This window comes from Nicotiana sylvestris, chromosome 7 (genome assembly GCF_000393655.2).
Source record: "Nicotiana sylvestris chromosome 7, ASM39365v2, whole genome shotgun sequence".
Classification (NCBI taxonomy): Eukaryota; Viridiplantae; Streptophyta; class Magnoliopsida; order Solanales; family Solanaceae; genus Nicotiana; species Nicotiana sylvestris.
In genome coordinates this window covers 55,728,468-55,746,383 of record NC_091063.1, presented here as the reverse complement: position 1 = coordinate 55,746,383, position 17,916 = coordinate 55,728,468, and the positions used below count along the sequence as shown (strand labels likewise).

Genomic DNA, 17,916 nt, shown 5'->3' with positions numbered 1-17,916 from the left:
CCCATGCAGTAGGAGAACTAGGAGACTGAAAGTTTATGTTCTGGAAGTGGCCACGCACTGAGAGCTGAAGAAACAGAGTATTGGGCCACGCATCCTGCGTGGGCCACTTAACTTGGCCACGCAAGATCCGAAGATGATAATTTTCTCAGTTTTTTAGAAGAGTATAAATAGTACTTTTTAGTTTTTTGAAAACTTTTGACAGAGAGAATATTGTACGAGCGGCTGTGAGTTTTCCTAAGAGTTAACAAGTGACATCAGAGTTTCTCAATCTTCTTCTTCTCTATTAGTATCAATGACAGGATTGAAGGATAATTTGATTGTTTCTTCTATAGATTCGTCTTTGATTAAATATTGTGTTATCTAATTGCTCCATGCTTTCTTGTAAGATTTGTGGTTGCAAACACTAGATTAACGCTTATTACACTTAGTTCTAACTTGGAAAGGTGAAACTGAATTTAGGTATAAAGCAATTAGCAAGAAATTGAGTAGATTAAGGAATTAATCTCCTCTCAATTAATGGAATCAAAATAGGAATAGAGAGATTCTTACTTGGGCATTACAATTGTATGTATGGAGCTCTAAATAGCTTGGAAAGATTGGAAAATAGTAAGTTGGTATTATTAATATTGTTGTCATAACACATATTTGATTGTTTGGAATCGAATACATCTATACACAACATAGCATACACGAAGGATGAGCAACTTTCTCTCATTGATTAACTCTCTAGCTAATTATTTTCGCATTTTAAGTGTTTGATTAAATTTTGTAGTCATAATTTTAGAAGTAATTGCAGAAAATCAATCTTTTGTTTGAAGATTACTTTAAGTTCATTGAATTCACACACTCTTTGACATTCTAGCACACACCATACTACTCGTGGAATCGATCCCAACCTTATTGGGTTTATTATTGCAATCGACCGTATTACTTTTAATTTGAGAGTAGGTTTGGACGTGGCCAATATATATATATAGATAATTGGTTTTTTTTTTTGGGTCCATTTTGCCACCACTAGGTGCTAAGTATTTAACAATACGAAAGACGTCTCTCTTTATAATGTGTTACATTTTCTTACCAAGTACTTCATGTTGGAAGTTGTGAATATTATGTTAACTACAGCTAGCCTCTCCAATATCAGAAGATGCAGCACAATGGGTTATGGTTACGGATTAGGATAACTCGTTATGGTTCAAGCAATTGTACACGTCCAGAATTTTCAGTTTTTCAGCATCCAAAACCTTCCACACCCCCTCCCCCAACTCCTAATTAAAGAAGGAAAAAAAAAAGGAAAGAGGAGAAAAGCAAACCAAGAAAAGAGAAGTCTATTAATGCACATAAATTCACAGTCGACTGTCAAAACAAATTTAATTCTAATTAACCTCCACATCCTCCACAACCGCCGCAACCACCACCACCATCACCGCCACCATCGCCACCACCGCAACAACAACCCTGGTACGTTTCTCCATCGGCGATAGTAGCTCCAGCGCCGGCCAAAACAACCATATTCCCGTCGCTTAATCCGTGACCATCACTAGGGTTCGCAGCACCTGTTTCAATATCGGCTCCTTCCTCAGTCTGATAGCCTCTGCATTTTAGGCAGCACAAAATGACCAAAAAGGCTATCACAGCAGAACTGAAGACTATGAACACAATAAGGGGGGTGTACATAATGAATATGCTTGTAAACTACTTACTACTTTAGAGGCTATTTATAGTAAGCCGCCGACTGATTACGATTGATCATTCTTTTTTCTCTCAGGTGCAACATGACCAAGTTCATAGCCTATATATCTTTATTTTTTATGTACTCAAGTTGTAACTTTTTGGCTCTTCATAGTCCGTAATCAAATCGCCAGCGCATTCTCGGAAGTCGGAACTTTTCTTTTCATTTTTACTTCCTGAATCCGAGCTCATAATTTGACCTGGCCAATGTTTGACATGATATTTAATCTATAATCTAACTAAAGTACTACCTTCTTTCCAATTCGATTTGCGTGTCGGACAAACAAGCTATTGGTTAAGGAAGATTGAAAATAGATGTAATCTTATTGCTGAGTCGCTCAATATTCTGAAAACGAAAAGGCCTAATCATCGCAACAAAGTCAACTTAATCTTGAATTTTTGTTGATCCTCAGATTACTATTGGGGAGAATTGGAGAATGCTCAATGGCCAGCTTGCAGTAACTTAGAAATCTTTTTTTTATTTTTTTATTTTTGCATGGTAAATTGGAAATCTTCATGTTGCGGAAAAAAAAAACTTGGAACGTCATTAGGCCTTCACCATTTTACAGGAAAAATAAACGCATAAAAGTATTTATATCTCATTTTAATTTATGTTCAATCAGCTACGGAATTAGCATCTGAATCACGTGTATCCACTTCGTTCTGTTCAAGTATACTTCATTGTACTTCTAAATATTTTGCCAGCGACAAAACAATACCAACTCAAAAATAAACACACACGCGACACAGGTACTCTAGATACCAATCTGTCTCACTCCCTGTCTCGGGCAGGAGATATCTTCTTGGGTTGGTTGGGCCTTTGTACACCTTGGCGTGATAATAGCAGCCCACTTCAAAAGGACATGGCAAAAAATTGCAAAAAATACAATACTTTTTACTTTTTAGAGTGATTTTAACTTTTAACCTCCGTTTGCCCATTGGGCAGAAGTTCAACATCAAAATTTAAGACTGTTACCCATGGGACAAGCAAAAGGACAACACTTGTTAAACTTGGGCAAACTAAAATTTTTCTTTTATTATCTTCCACTTTGCAGGCTATTTGCGTTCTTCACCCGGGGATGCCATACACGTACAACATTCAAAGAGCTGCAAGTATTTAGGGGGGGGGGGGAGGGAAATCAAGTGTGCATTTGGAAGACGTCTCTCTTTATCACTTTCTTACCGAAACAAAAGAAAATATAAAACAAAATCGTAATTCTCTATCATTCAAAAAAACATATACTCGTGTACATATAGTTTGGTCGATTAGGGGGTATTGGGGAAGCTCTGGCCCACTTGCAACTGAATCTCTTTGTTGTCCTTTTTCTTTTTCTGTGTATTGGAAATTTGAGGTAGGTCTTCACCATTCTACATGAAAGTAAATTCATTAAAATAAAATTTACTTCATGTTAGACAAAGAAATAATCAGTAATTCAAATTACTTAGGTAAGATAAATTCAGACCCACGCCAAATAATTTTGTATGAAGAAAGCAATAGTACCAAAAAAGAGACGGAGGAGACGTCATTAAAGTCAAATAGTAACGTTTAGCTCAACAATTTTTCATCTAGTTAAATCTATTCATACATAATACACGCTAATATATTACCCCAAGTATTAAAATAAGAACTTCATGCTGAAAGTTCTAAACATTATTTTAACTACAGTTCGCCTCCCTAACATCAGAAGATGCAGCACAATGGGTTTTGGGACTGGGAGCTCTCATCCAACAGGCAAGAATCTATACAGGAACCATTTATGGCATAATATAACATTGAGGAGAAAGAAGGTTCAATTAGTTGTCAAATCATAGATATGATTATTGTATGAAACTGTGGTTAGCATGACCGCCGCGAAAAATGAAGAAATGAGTGTTTTGGAATGCAACCAATGACAACCGGGCAAAACTTAGACTGAGGTTCAAGTCACAAGAACCTTACAAGTATTATCATACTAACACCTAATATATATCCCCAACTCAACACTAACAATAAACATCATACAGACAGCTTACTCAATATAAGCTTTTAGCAAGCAAATATTTCCACTGCAATGGCTAATATTCAAAATTTCAACTTCCCCTACTTCCCCCCATTCCCACCTCATAACTATCCATTTCCTCCAGCAACACCTCACCCTCCTCCACCAAGTGTATCACCACCACCCCACCAACCTAATACACCTCCTTCACCTCCAAAAGTGGCACCACCACATCCACCAATTACGCCCTCTCCACCAAAAGTGGCACCACCACATCCGCCGGTTACACCATCACCACCAAAAGTGGCACCACCACATCCACCAGTTACACCATCACCACCACATCATTTTCCTAGTCCACCACCTCCAGCTGCAAAGCCACCGAGTCATCCAATACCACCCCCAGCACCAATTAAGCCACCACCCCGTCCCTTCTATCCTCCACCTCCACCGCACGTTGTTCCAATCCCACCTCCACCTCCACCCAGACATCATTCTCATACCATCATCATTATATTCGTCTCGCTTGGTGGTCTATTCTTCCTGGCATTTCTCTCAGTTGCTCTATGTTGCTTCCTTAAGAAGAGAAAGAAGAAAACCTCTCAGGAAATTGATATCGTGAAAGTGGATGAACATATGAAGGTCCACGAAGACATTGTAACCCGTCCAGATGGAACAAAAGCTGTCATTCTGACAATTGATGAAGATATACATATTGATGAAGAAATCATGAAAAAGGAAAAGGTGGAGAAGGGTTCACTAGGCCAATTGGGAGGCGAAAATCTTGAGGCTACAAGCACAACGGCATCATCTTCTAGTATCAATCAACACCACCATGACCATAAAGGCTGATAAGATTTGCAAAAGACAATCTTTATTCATATTTTTCTTTGTATCCATGACGAAATAATAATCATCATATTAACGATGAGGGCAAAATGTTAAAGGAACATTACCAAAAGAGTGCAAAAAAGTTAATCAACTTGATGTTTGTTAAATAACCAAGTCATGCCTGTAATTTCTTCAAATGCTTTTCTATATCTGGTGAATGTTTATATATTTCCAGCATTCGTATCTGCAACCCTTCCTCCTCATGATGAACTGCTTTACTGAGAAACCCTAATCATATAATCTGATTCAGACAGCTCCACTATGACTCCAAAGACATTCAGCAATTCAAAGAAGAAAAGGACAAAAGAAAAACAAACAAACAAAACAAAAAGAAAACAAACTCAATGCACTAAGCTCCCACTATGCAGCCTTACCTTACATCTCCGCAAGAGGCTGTTTTCGTGGCTTGAATCTTTGACCTCCTAGTCTCAAGGCAACAACTTTTATTGTTGCATCTAGGCTCCCCTTCAGATACACACAGAAAATGACAAGAAAAAGGAAGACTCTTTGACAGTCTGACCTTAGCAAACATGCTAGTACTAAAGAACCCATTTAGTAAAAGAGTCAAAAGGATAAAATCTAATGTAGTAGATCAGGACATGGAAGCTGGTCTAAACAAAGGATAGAGAAGGAATCAGCAAGTATTTGATGGGATAATCAACCAGAAATGTGTCCTAGAAGCTCAGCACAGAGCCAAAATTGGCAGCACCAGGAGTACATCTGGTCACAGATCCATCATAAGTACCTGCTATATTTCATCATTTTCCACTATATCCATTGTTCAGATTAATTAATACTACAAGATTATAATCATTTTTAGTGGGTAACAGTGAGGGCCAAAAAAAAAAAAGGATCGCTCTTTATGCCATAACCATACCCTCACTCATTCACAGCCAAAGCCTGGCTTCCTAAGATCAATAAAAATTCACCAAGAAATCAGCAGTTGAACCTCACTACAACCCCTCACTAGGGCAGAAACAGAAATAAAACTTCAGAACTGAAATATAACAGAGGAGAAGCAGAGCAGAAAGAAGAATACCAGGAGACTGGACGGGAGACGTGCAGCCTCTGCAGCCAGAATCCCAATCAAGATTGAAACCCTAATCTGTCTATAAATTAAGGTGAAATGTCCCTAATTTGACCCTCAGTTTGCCCCTAGGCCTAGCTCAAGTGACAAATGGTGGTGAATTTTTATCTTAGGTCACAATTTGTATCTTAGGTCACAACTTCAAGCCCTACATCATTGCAAAATAAAGTCTGATATTTAAGTGGAGAAGAGTACGACAAGCCCATTATCCATCGAGTTTCGAAGTCGGCAGTTGGTCCAATGAATCACAAAAAAAAAAAAATACTACCGTAATTAACTTTGCTTTCTTTGTCGAACAAAAATATGTATAAGTAACCCCCTCCCCCGAACTATTTTTAAATAAAATAAATTCACCCTCGAAATACAACTAAATTACTATTGGTTTGTGAATTACACTTCCTTAAAACACAAACACATACATTTTGCGCGTGTACCTTAAATCAATGAGAATAAAATTTTAAAATTATATAAATATTACTTTCTTCGTTCCAATTTATGTAAACCTGTTTAATTAGGCACGGAGTTTAAGAAAAATGAAGACTTTTGGAATTTGTGGTCCTAAACAAGTCAAAAGAGGCCTAGAATATTTGTATGGTTGTAAAAGTTTCTCATTAAGGGTAGAATTGTAAGTTTAAACTAATTTGTTTCCAAATTTAGAAAGGGGTCATTCCTTTTAGAACGGACCAAAAAGAAAATATGTCCACATAAACTGGAATGTAGGGAGTATTAAATAATGTGTTTGAGTTATAAAATAGAATTAAGAAAATATAAGCTCTTAAAAATGGCGAATATTAATCAGATTTGGTCAACAAAAATAATTTCGATAGCTTAATGATCTATTATTTATCCTTCTTTTGTTTTAACTTCGGATGGAAATAATTGTCTAGGTAATATGTATTCTAGACAGGGCAACTAAAGAAAATAAAAAAAATTATGTAGCTAAAAGGCAAATATTTATTGCTGAGTAGAATTTAGCTATGGGTTAGTGATAGATTATAAAAAAATACCCTATTATCTATGAGACGAATTTCAAAGTTAATTCCTACATTTCTTAAAGTCAAATTCTGTAATAAAAAATTTTGAACCAAAAAAAAATCCTTTTCATCTAGTTGACGGAAATAAGCATTGCCATAAATTAATGTATTGCCTTGGAAACAAAGTGTTTTAATTTAGTATTTTCTTATATGTATTCTAGGTAAAATTTTCTAAAGTCCTAAATGTAAAGAATTCTTGCTTAATTCAAATAAGGAAAAATTTAAAAATAATAAATTTGATTTAATTCAAACACCAAAATATTAGCTAGAAGAATAATTAAATAATTATTTTGTCTAATGTGAACTCTATTTTAAAAGGATAAAAATTTGCTAAGGGCCTTCGTGCTTCTTTCTTGCATTTTAGAATAAGCTAGTTGTGAAATTCCTAGGGTTTAAATCTGTTTGATTTTGAAAAATAAAAATAACACTTTTATATTTGCTTAGTATATTTTTTATTTTAACATACGATATGTGTATTACCAGTTGAGTCATATTACAAGGGGTTTAAAATAATTTTACTTACCAAAATTACCATTCCAAAAATTGAAGGAGTTCGTGTGTATTTTTTGTCCACAGTTAAAGAGAATAGTAAGTGACTGAATAGGAATATTTAAAGGAGTTTATATAAGGAAATTGTTTAACTCAAAACTTTTAACATAGTTAAATAAGTAAAAAATTAATAAGTAAAGTTTTAGTTCTTTTAAAGTCCTAAATATTAAGAATTTAATTCAAATGACAGTTTTGTCCAATATAAAATTAATTTTTAAAGGGTAAAAAATGGCGAATAATATTCCGCTAAGGGCATTTGTACTTTTAATATAGTATATATATATATATATATATATATATATATATATATATATATTTCATTAAACCTAATTTTTTTTCTTTCTATTCTTTCCCTTATTTTTCTTTTCTTTTTTCTTTATTTTCTTTTCCTTTTTCCTTTTTTTTAAATAAAACAATTCATATATAATTCATATAGTCTTCTTTCTTCTTTCATGGTTGAAACGATTGATATATGTGAAATAATTCCTAAAACCTCTAATTTGCTGCTATTCTTGGTGGAGGAATTTTAGATGGTGGATATTTCTAGTAATTATGGGCGGCGTAAAAATATTGGTCGACAAAATTTTAAGGACTCTATTTTTTTCGGCGCAAATTTTTTTCGGTGACAGATTTTTTTGCCCAAATCAGAGTATGTTTTGTTTTATATATGTATAATTTTTTCTTGAAAGTGTGATTTATGTATGGGAGGAAGAGAAAAAGAATGAAAGAATATAAGCTGAAAAATGATGGTCGTCGGAATTTCAAGGACTCCATTTTTTCTAACGCGATATTTTTTTCCGGTGAAATTTTTTGGTCTGGATATGAATGTATTTTGCTTTATATATGCATAATTTTTTCTTGAATGTGTGATTTATATATGGGAGAAAGAAAAAAATAAAAAAAGAAAGAATACAAGCTGAAAAATGGAAGAAGAAATGCCAAAAGACATTGTCGGTGTATGTTCTATTCGAAGGAGCCTGATGTAAAGAAGAGAAGAAAAGAATATTATAGAAAAAGACAAAGAAAAAGAAAAAGAAGAGAAAAAGTAAGAAAGTATTTTTAATTAAAAATATTTGCTCCTTACTCTCTTTGAGAAGGTGAAATATTAAAATAGATTATGGAATAATAGGACCCGTAAAGGAAAAGTGTGTAATTAAAAATACGAAAAAGGACCAAAATTGTCCTTAACGTATTAGAAATGGTCTAAAAAGGCCCTCCTTCCACCTATTAGTTCAAAATTACCCTTAACGTTATTTTTGGGGTTAAAAATGCCCATCCCCTAACGGAATCATGACATGGCAATAATGGACATTTTAATTGCATTCAATTAGTGGTCCACACGGATTTTCTTGACCCAACCCAAAAGCTTGGCACATCCATTCTAATAACCGGACCCTTTTCTTTTATCACACCGAAGCCCGTCCACAGACTCTTAAGACTCGTTTCCTTTCCTTTTTCGATTACTTCCACTTTTTCCAAGCAATAGATAAAAGGGATTAGAACCCCTTGGGACAAATATGGGAGGACAGACCCATTAACTTTCAAAATTCAACTATCTGATTCTTAGCAAAAAAGTTAAGGGGCCAAGCATTAACGCAATATTAGTAATAGGAGCTTGAACCTGCTCTATTTCGGACAATAGCATTCAGTATATATTAGTGCTGAGTGCTAAACATCTGATTATTTCTAATCTCTTGTTCCAAATAGGGTTCTTATTTTTCTCTTCTTCTTCCTTCTTCAATTTTCCATCTTCTTTATTTCAGATTTTGTATAATTTAGTTCTTCCAATTTTTTGATTGCCTTTAATTCTCTATTTTACGACTGTGTTGTTTGGGTTATTTTAAAATATCGTGCAATAGGGTTTGAGTTATTCGAAATGGGTCGGGTTATTAGAATGGATGGGTTGGGTCAAAAAATTCATATGGACCACTAAATAAATTCCAATTGTTCCATTAAAAGGTCCATCAATGCCATGTCAGATTTCTGTTAGGGAGGGGCAGTTTTAACCCTAAAAATAACGTTAAGGGCAATGTTGAACCAATAGGTGGAAAGAGGGTATTTTTGGACCATTTCTTAATACATTAAGGGCAATTTCGACCCTTTTCCGTTAAAAATATGATATAAGGTCATGGGGTACTTATGTATTTTTCCAATCATATTTTGCCCACTTTATGTGGCACTATTCTTCAAGCCACATGGATTTACACTCTAGCAAGCCCCAAAAGAGCTTTAACTCGCTGTGGTATAACAATTTTTTCGCAAGAGCTTCATCAAAAAATGTGGATGCTCTTTTATATGCTCAATTTGGAGAGATTTGATTTTCTAGTGCAATACAAATATTATTTCAATTATATGATCAGTCTCATAAGAAATCAGTAAAAAATATAATACAGGAGGTCTCCAAATAAAATATAAGAAATCTTTGTAGGATCATTTTCTCTATATAAATTGTGTGTGAATATAGAAGATCATCTCCTTCTCAATTTATGGTGCAATTCGATGCAAAAACAAAGTAGGTTTTGAATTTGAATATTCAGTTCAAAATTTTGAAGTAATTAATGAAATAGTTCAAATTTCTTACAATTTCCATTAGATCTTGATATAGCCATATTGGGCATTGTAACGTCTCAGTTCGCTGAAGTGGACTATTTTAAGGCTCTAGTTAGCATTAGGGGTGTACATGGACCGGGTTGGTTCGGTTTTTATTTAAACCAAACCAAACCAACTATATCGGTTTGGATTGATCCGGTTTTGTCGGGGTTTTCGGGTTTTTTTATTACATGAATATTATTTCAATCTTACTTTGTTAAAATTATAGATAAAACTTTGATAAGTGAATATATGTTTAGTAAATATGGAAAAAATTGACAAACATATGATCTATTAAAATATTCTAATGGGAGAATTTTTTTTAGTAACACATAATAGTTATTTTCTTAGTCGTCTAACAATAATTTTTCGTTAATTTACGCTTTCAAGGTTAATACATGAGAGGATCCCAAATATTTCTACATTTTCTAAAGAAAAATCACTATAAAGTTTTAAAAATATAAATAAAATTTATATATTTATATGTTGGTTTGGTTCGGTTTGGTTCGTTTTTTTTTACTCAATACCAAATCAAGTTAAACAAAACCTAGTCGGGTTTTTTAATCGGTTTGGTTTGATTTTTCGGTTTGGTGCGATTTTCCGGTTCGGTTTGAACACTCCTAGTTAGCATGGCCAGATAGCAAACTAGTTTTGCCCTGGATTTTACAGTCTCTCTCTCTCTCTCTCTCTCTCTATATATATATATATATATATATATATATATATGTGCAAATAACTATACAATTATCTCCAAAGATGCTCTCCAATTATACCTGAGGGTGTATTGAAAATATTCTCTCTACTTCACACAAGCTAAATATAAGGTTTGCATATACTGCACTCTCTCTATACCCTTATTGTTGGGAAAATATACCCCCACATAAATAATATTCATGGTATATGACTGTAATAAATGTGCATTACTAAAATACGGTAACCAATGGCAATAATAAGAAAGACAAGGACATCGAGATTTTTACGTAGAAAAAAGAAAAAAAATTATGGCCCGAGAGGAGCAACTGATTTTTCTATAACAACGATTTTATAATTTATGGTGCCGAGTAAACTATTTCAAGACCACTACCTCTTTTAATTTTTTACCTCAATACAATACCGTTCAAACTCTCTATTTTTTCTAACAAAGTATTTTACCTCTGATGTGTCTTACAAATGAGCCTGAGGCTATTTATTTATAGACGTCCAATACTCCTTGCTTGCATCATGGATGAGATCATCATAATGCAAATGTCAAAACTTCAATTTGTGAAAGCAACAAAGAATCCGACAACTCAGATCACAATTGTTGTAGATTTGGCATTTCATGGGATGGACCCCAAATATTTTCCACTCCAGTTCCATGCCCCTAAAGGAGGTATCTTCAGTTTTTCATATAGAGCTCATGCTAATAAATTCTTTGCATAGCTCGAACTTATCTCTCGGTATTACATTGGCCAATATATCCGCATGATTTTCACTCGTGTGAATTTTTTGACCTGCAAAGATTCGTTCTCCACTTGCTCGTGAATGCAATGATATCTCACATTGATATGTTTTGTTATTTCATGGTACATAGAGTTCTTGATCAAGTCTATTGTACTTTGACAGTCAAAATAGACAATATACTCCTTTTGATGTAATTCAAGCTCATGAAGAAACTGCTTGAGCCACACTATTTCGTTACTGGCTTCTATAGAGGCAATGTACTCCGCTTCAGTTGTTGAAAGTGCAAAACACTTCTGCAATTTAGACTGCCATGATACAACTCCCCCTAAAAAAAGTAAATAAATATCCAGTAGTGAATTTTTTATTATCAGGATCATCGGCCATATCAGCATTTGTATAGCCCTTCAAGACTAGATCGGTGGTGTTTGACAATAAATGTATATTTTTAGTACATTGCTTACCTTATATTTTAATATTTTAACGGTTAAATGTGTGACGTTTTGGCTTAATTATGTCAATTTTATGTATAGGAGCATTGGAGGATGAAAATCCATAAAGGTTGCATACAAGGATGTCAAAGATATACAAAAAAGTATGAAAAGGCAAAAATCAGACTAACTCCAGATCCTGGCGCCAGGCCAGGCGATGCCTGGTCCTGGGCGCGGTACACCAGGCGCTGGAGTGGGTTAAGCCTGCTCTGAGGCGTGTTGCACACTAGGCCTTGCAAGTTTTGAGGCCTGATCATTTCCGAGTTCGTGCATTAGACGTTTTCTACTTGGATTTGGGCTTTGGAACTCCGATCCTAACCTATAAATACCTCGTTAAACGTGATTTATGAGGGGTTAGTCAATTTTGGAGGAAAGCAAAGGCAAAGAAACACAAACAGAGCACGAAATTCATCAATCTTCTATTTTCCATCTAGTGTTCATAACTTTTATATTTAAAAATAATATTTTAAATATTGTCATGAACATGAGTGGCTAAGAACCTCATTATTTTGGGGTTATGGGTTATTATTGACTATTGTAGTTTGACGGTTGATAATATTGCTTGATTTATCATATTAATTTGTTTATTCAATCTTGCACTTAATTATTCTATTCCGTAGCTAACAATATATTACTATCTACGTATATAGTTTAACTCAAAAGTGAGAACTATAGATTGCATATAAGATTGAATAGAGTAAGTTATTGAATTCAGGCATCGGAGAATATATTCGCGATTAGGATAAACATATTCTAGTTGCCTTGCTTGGTTATTTTTGCAGGAAATACACATGCATTCTTGTTAATTTTGATTCAATAGACATATAGTCTTAGGTTGTCCTAAATAGGCGAGCGAAGCATCGAAAAAACTTCGCGAGCAAAATAAACCCTGCTAATCAATAAATTAGATAAATCAAGTGATTAAATCAATCAGAAGAATGCAATAGGAGAGACAATAATATCATAACCCCGAAATATTCCCAACTCATTGAATTCTTTCTAAGTGTTTGTTTTCTCTACTTGTGATCTTATTCTCTTATTTGCTTATTAGTTTCATAGTAATTTACTTAGTAAAAACCACAATCATCTTCCTCAAAATTTCTTAAACAAATAACTCATAGCTAGTAAAGTTTAGGCAGTAGTTGATCATGAATCCTCGTAGGAACGAGACTTTCTTATCACGTTATTGCTTATCGACTGTGTATACTTGCGTGTGCGTTTACCCAATAATTTTTTGGTACCGCTGCTGGGGATTTAGAAATTAGCTATTTGTTTGTCTGAAATAAACTTTTATTTGTTTTTGTTCGAGTGTTAATTTATTTGACTGTTTCTGACTCTACATGTGTTCACCTTGAATGCTAAGAAGAAGGAACAGTTTGAACAATCTTCCTCCTCCTGATCCTGAACCGAAAGACTCTTCTACAATTTAAGGAGGGAGGCAAAAAAAGAGCAAGAATTGCAGAGTAGGGTGTTGCAGTCCAATCACAGCCAATCGAGATGGTAGAAAATGAAGAGAGACCAGTGATTGAGGCTGCAAGGCCTAGTCTCGCGAACATGAATCAGGCTATCATGAAGCCTGATATAACTGGGCACTTTGAGTTGAAATAGTACATGTTGTAACTGATTCAATCCACAGGGCTATTTATGGGGTTGTCAAGTGAAGATCCCCAAAGGCATATACATAAATTATTGGAGATTACGGATACATACAACTATCTGAACGTCTCTGAGGACTACGTCAGACTGAGTTTGTTTGCCTTTTCTCTAATGGGGGAAGCAAAGGAATGGTTAAACATTTTGCACAAACTCGATCCACACTTAGGTTTCAACAACAAGATGGTGAGACTATTTGTCAAGCTTGGGAAAGATACAAGAAACTCCTCAGAGACTGCCCACATCAATATTAGACAAATGAGGTACTCGGGATAACCTCTCTTAGTCACCGTTGATGCTGTGATAAAAGTTCATGAAGGAAATATAATTTTCCGAGTTGATAATGTGGAAGCAGTATTTAATATGTATAGGGTAATTCAATTGCCAAGTCACTATAAGGATCTGGCTATGATATCTATGATTGAAAAATAATAAGAAAAAATAAATGATGTGGGTGTATATCTGGATGATTCCTAGAAAAAGCACTTACGTTATTTGACATCATTGACTTGGATGACGAGGTGAAATAGATGGTGCATCATCTGGATGCATGTGCTTACATCAAAGGATTGATTGATCTTGAGCCTCTAGATAAACCAACTAGGCCACCCCCAAGCCGTCTATCGAATAAGCTCCCAAATCGGAACTCAAGCCCTTACCCTCCCACCTTCATTTTGCTTATTTGGGTGCTAATAAAACTTTACATGTTGTGATATCTTCCGAGTTATCTGTTTTGTAGCAAGAAAAGCTACTTCGCATGCTTAGAGAGCACAAGTGGGCGATTGGATGGACCGTGGTTGACATTCGTGATATTAGCCAGCGTTTGCATGCATAAAATCCTCATGGAGGATGAGCACAAACTGAGTGTGAAACACCAACGCTACTTGAATCCAGTTATAAAGGAAGTGGTAAGAAAGGAAGTCATAAAGTGGCTCGATACAAGTATTATCTTTTCCATATGTAATAGTAAGTGCGTAAGTCCAGTCCGGTGTGTACCTAAAGGGGGGGGGATGGTGGTCATAAATGGTAATAATGACTTAATTCCAACTAGGACTATCACAAGTTGGAGAATTTGCATAGACTACCGAAAATTGAATATTGCCACTAGAAACGATCACTTTCCCCTCCCCTTCATTGATCAGATGCTAGATAGGTTGGCCGGACATAACTATTGTTATTTCCTTGATGGATATTCCACCTATAACCAGATATCAAATGCACTAGAGGACCAAGAGAAGACTACTTTCACTTGTCCTTATGTCACCTATGATTTTAAGAGAATGCCATTTGGGTTGTGCAATGCACCTGCGACTTTTCAAAGGTGCATGATGGCAATCTTCACTAATATGGTAGAAAACTTTGTTGAAGTATTTATGGATGATTTTTCGGTCTTCTGATCATCTTTTGATAAATGTTTAACGAATTTGAGTAAAGTGATTGCCAGGTGTGAAGAGACGAACTTAGTGCTGATTGCCAGGTGTGAAGAGACGAACTTAGTGCTGAACTGAGAGAAGTGTCATTTTATAGTACGAGAAAGAATTGTACTCGGGCAGAAGGTGTCCAAAGATGGGTTAGAGGTGAATAAGGTAAAAGTGGATGCAATTGAAAAACTGTCACCTCCAATCTCTATCAAAGGAGTCAGAAGCTTTTTGGGACATGCAGGTTCTATCGTAGATTCATTAAAGATTTCTCTCAAATTTCTGCTCCCTTATGCAGGTTGCTTGAAAAGGATACGCTTTTCAAGTTTGATGAACTTTTCTTGAAGGCATATGAGGAGTTGGAAAAAAAATTGGTGACTGCACCAATTATCACCGCTCCAAACTGGGGAGAGACTTTTGAGTTGATGTGTGATGCTAGTGACATGATAATTGGGGCCGTATTAGGCCAGAGGAAAAATAAAGTGTTCCACTCAATTTACTACGCTATCAAGACTCTAAACCCAACTCAGATAAATTACACAATTACAAAAGAAGATTTGCCAGTGGTAGTATGGGAGTTTGACAAATTTAAGGCCTACTTGGTGGGAACTAAATTCATTGTCTACATAGACCATGCAACTATCAGGTATTTGTTTGAGAAAAAGGATGATAAGCCTAGACTAATTTGTTGGGTTCTTCTTTTGTAGGAATATGACGTGGAAATCAAAGATTGAAAAGGGATAGAAAATCAGGTAGCGAACCATTTGTTGCGCTTGGAAACTCGTGTACATGTTGAAGAAGGGGTGAAATTCAGGAAAGTTTTTCGGATGAGCAATTACTAGCCGTCACAGCTAGCATAGCCCCATGGTATGCTGACTATGTAAACTTCATTGTAAGTGGGGTGACTCCGTTAAAGTTGTCATCGGATGGTAAGAAAAAATTCATTCATGATGTTAGACTTTATCTATGATATGAGCCGTTTTTGTTTAAGAAGTGTGCAGATCAGCTGGTGCGCCGATGTGTTACTAAGAAGGATATGGAAGCTATTTTACATGATTTTCATGTATCACCGTATGGGGAGGGGGCACCATGGTGGAGATAAAACTGCTGCAAAAAGTGTTGCAGTCGACATTCTATTGGCCTAACTGTTCAGGGATGCACATGCTTTTGTGAAAAGATATGATAGGTGCCAAAGGACGGGTACAATTTCGAGAAGGCATGAGATGCCATTAAAGGGCATACTTGAGGTCGAAATCTTTGATGTTTGGGAATAGACTTGATGGGGCCATTTTCAGCATCAAATGACCATCAGTACATCTTGGTTGCAGTTGACTATGTGTCAAAGTGGGTTGAGGCTGGCTTTGCCCATGAATGATGCTAAGGTAGTGGTGAACTTTGTGAAGAAGAATATTTTCACGAGATTTGGAACTCCGCGTGCTTTGATCAGTGATGGTGGGACTCACTTCTGCCACAAACTGTTGGGCAGCCTCTTGGCTAAGTAGGGGGTGAGACACAAAGTTGTAAGTGCTTATCATCCACAAACCAGTAGTCAAGTTGAGGTTTCGAATAGGGAGGTGAAGCAATTTTTGGAGAAGATAATGAGCGCATATAGGAAAGATTGGGCCAGCAAGCAAGATGATGCTCTATGGGCATATTACACTGCATACAGAACTCCTATTGGTGCTTCACCGTATAGGTTGGTTTATGAGAAGGCTTGTCACTTTCCCATTGAGCTTGAGCACAAAGCATATTGGGCAATCAAGAAGCTCAACTTCGATATGGATCTAGCTGGGGAAAATGGATGTTGCAACTAAATGAGCTCGAAGAATTTCGATTGCACGTATATGAGAATGCGAGTTGCATAAAGAGAAAACAAAAAGATGGCATGACAATCCTCTATGCCACCACCAAAGAAGCAAAAAGGGGGAGAATCCACATCCACTCAGGTTGAGGGTCTTAGGGCAATTGCAGCAATGGTAGCCTCACGTCCCAGGCCCCGGGGGCAACAAGATTATGGAATTAAAAGTGTACCCCTCTCTCTTAAAGAATGGTACAAGCATTGTCATCCCATGCATATGCATCCTGATATGGCTGTTGAGGAGCATCACTTAAGAACGCTGTATCCAGTGATCTGGAAATCTGTTCATGAGCTCGAATTTGGCTTTGTGTTTGGGAACCCCGGTGACATTAATGTGAATCTTGTACAGGAGTTTTATACTGGATTTGACCTAGAGGATCCAGAGCCGTACATTCCTATTTAGGGTAGATTGATTGACTTTTCAGCCACAACAATCTACAACTACTTGGGTACCCCCATATGTTCCACATGAGCCTCTGAGCAATTTTATTGCCCGCCCAATATATTGAGAGCTGAGACACACGTTATGTGGTGTTAATTCTATGGCGGTCTGGGTCCGTGACAAGAAGATCAACCGCCATAAAAAATTCCCGAAGAAGAAGATGAAAATATAAGCACATGTTTGGTTGAAGTTGATTAACACTCGATTGTTGCCATGCAATCATGACACTTTGATCAGGAGAGATAGGGTGTGCTTGCGGTCCTTTTTGATGACCGGCCAAAAAGTTAATGTGGGCCAGTTGATATGTCACCAGATAACGCTTGTGAAAAATAGTAAGAGGGTTGATAGACTGTTCTTTAGAAATATGTTGACTCAATATCCGGAGAAGGAAGGTAGAAGTGGAGAAAGAATTTGATATAATTATCCCAGCACCTCTCTATGGGATGAAAATTACTAGCATCCGTCTGAAGAAGGAGGTTGATGCGGCTGCAATTACTGGTTCTAAGCGAAATGCTCGAGATGCTAGTTTTATGACCCATTTTTATGTGATGTTGGACATACAGTTGCAGATTGGAGGGCGGCCAGCCACTCAGGAAGAGAGAGACCATTTGCATGCGAGGTACCCGCTCAATGCCCATGCAGAGCATCTGGTGAGATTTGGCCAGGGTCCGTGCCTGCCTCAGGATGAAGATGTTAACATACCTGAGTGTTCTGCGGGTGAGCCTGAGCAGTCTGATGATGACGCTGATAAGGATGA

General features: G+C 36.2%; 1 protein-coding gene and 1 long non-coding RNA gene across 2 annotated transcripts; both read right to left on the bottom strand.

The window, feature by feature from the left end:
- Positions 1 to 1,227: 1,227 nt before the first annotated feature.
- Positions 1,228 to 1,674, bottom strand: LOC138873161 (uncharacterized). Its single transcript, XM_070151602.1, has 2 exons — positions 1,383 to 1,674; positions 1,228 to 1,265 (listed from the first exon to the last, which is right to left on the bottom strand). The coding sequence occupies exons 1-2, from the start codon at positions 1,672 to 1,674 to the stop codon at positions 1,228 to 1,230; spliced, it is 330 nt and encodes a 109-aa protein (XP_070007703.1).
- Positions 1,675 to 2,874: 1,200 nt separating this feature from the next.
- LOC104225453 (uncharacterized) lies at positions 2,875 to 5,811 on the bottom strand. Its single transcript, XR_011400919.1, has 2 exons — positions 4,720 to 5,811; positions 2,875 to 3,096 (listed from the first exon to the last, which is right to left on the bottom strand). It is a non-coding gene; the product is annotated as an uncharacterized lncRNA (long non-coding RNA).
- Positions 5,812 to 17,916: the final 12,105 nt, after the last annotated feature.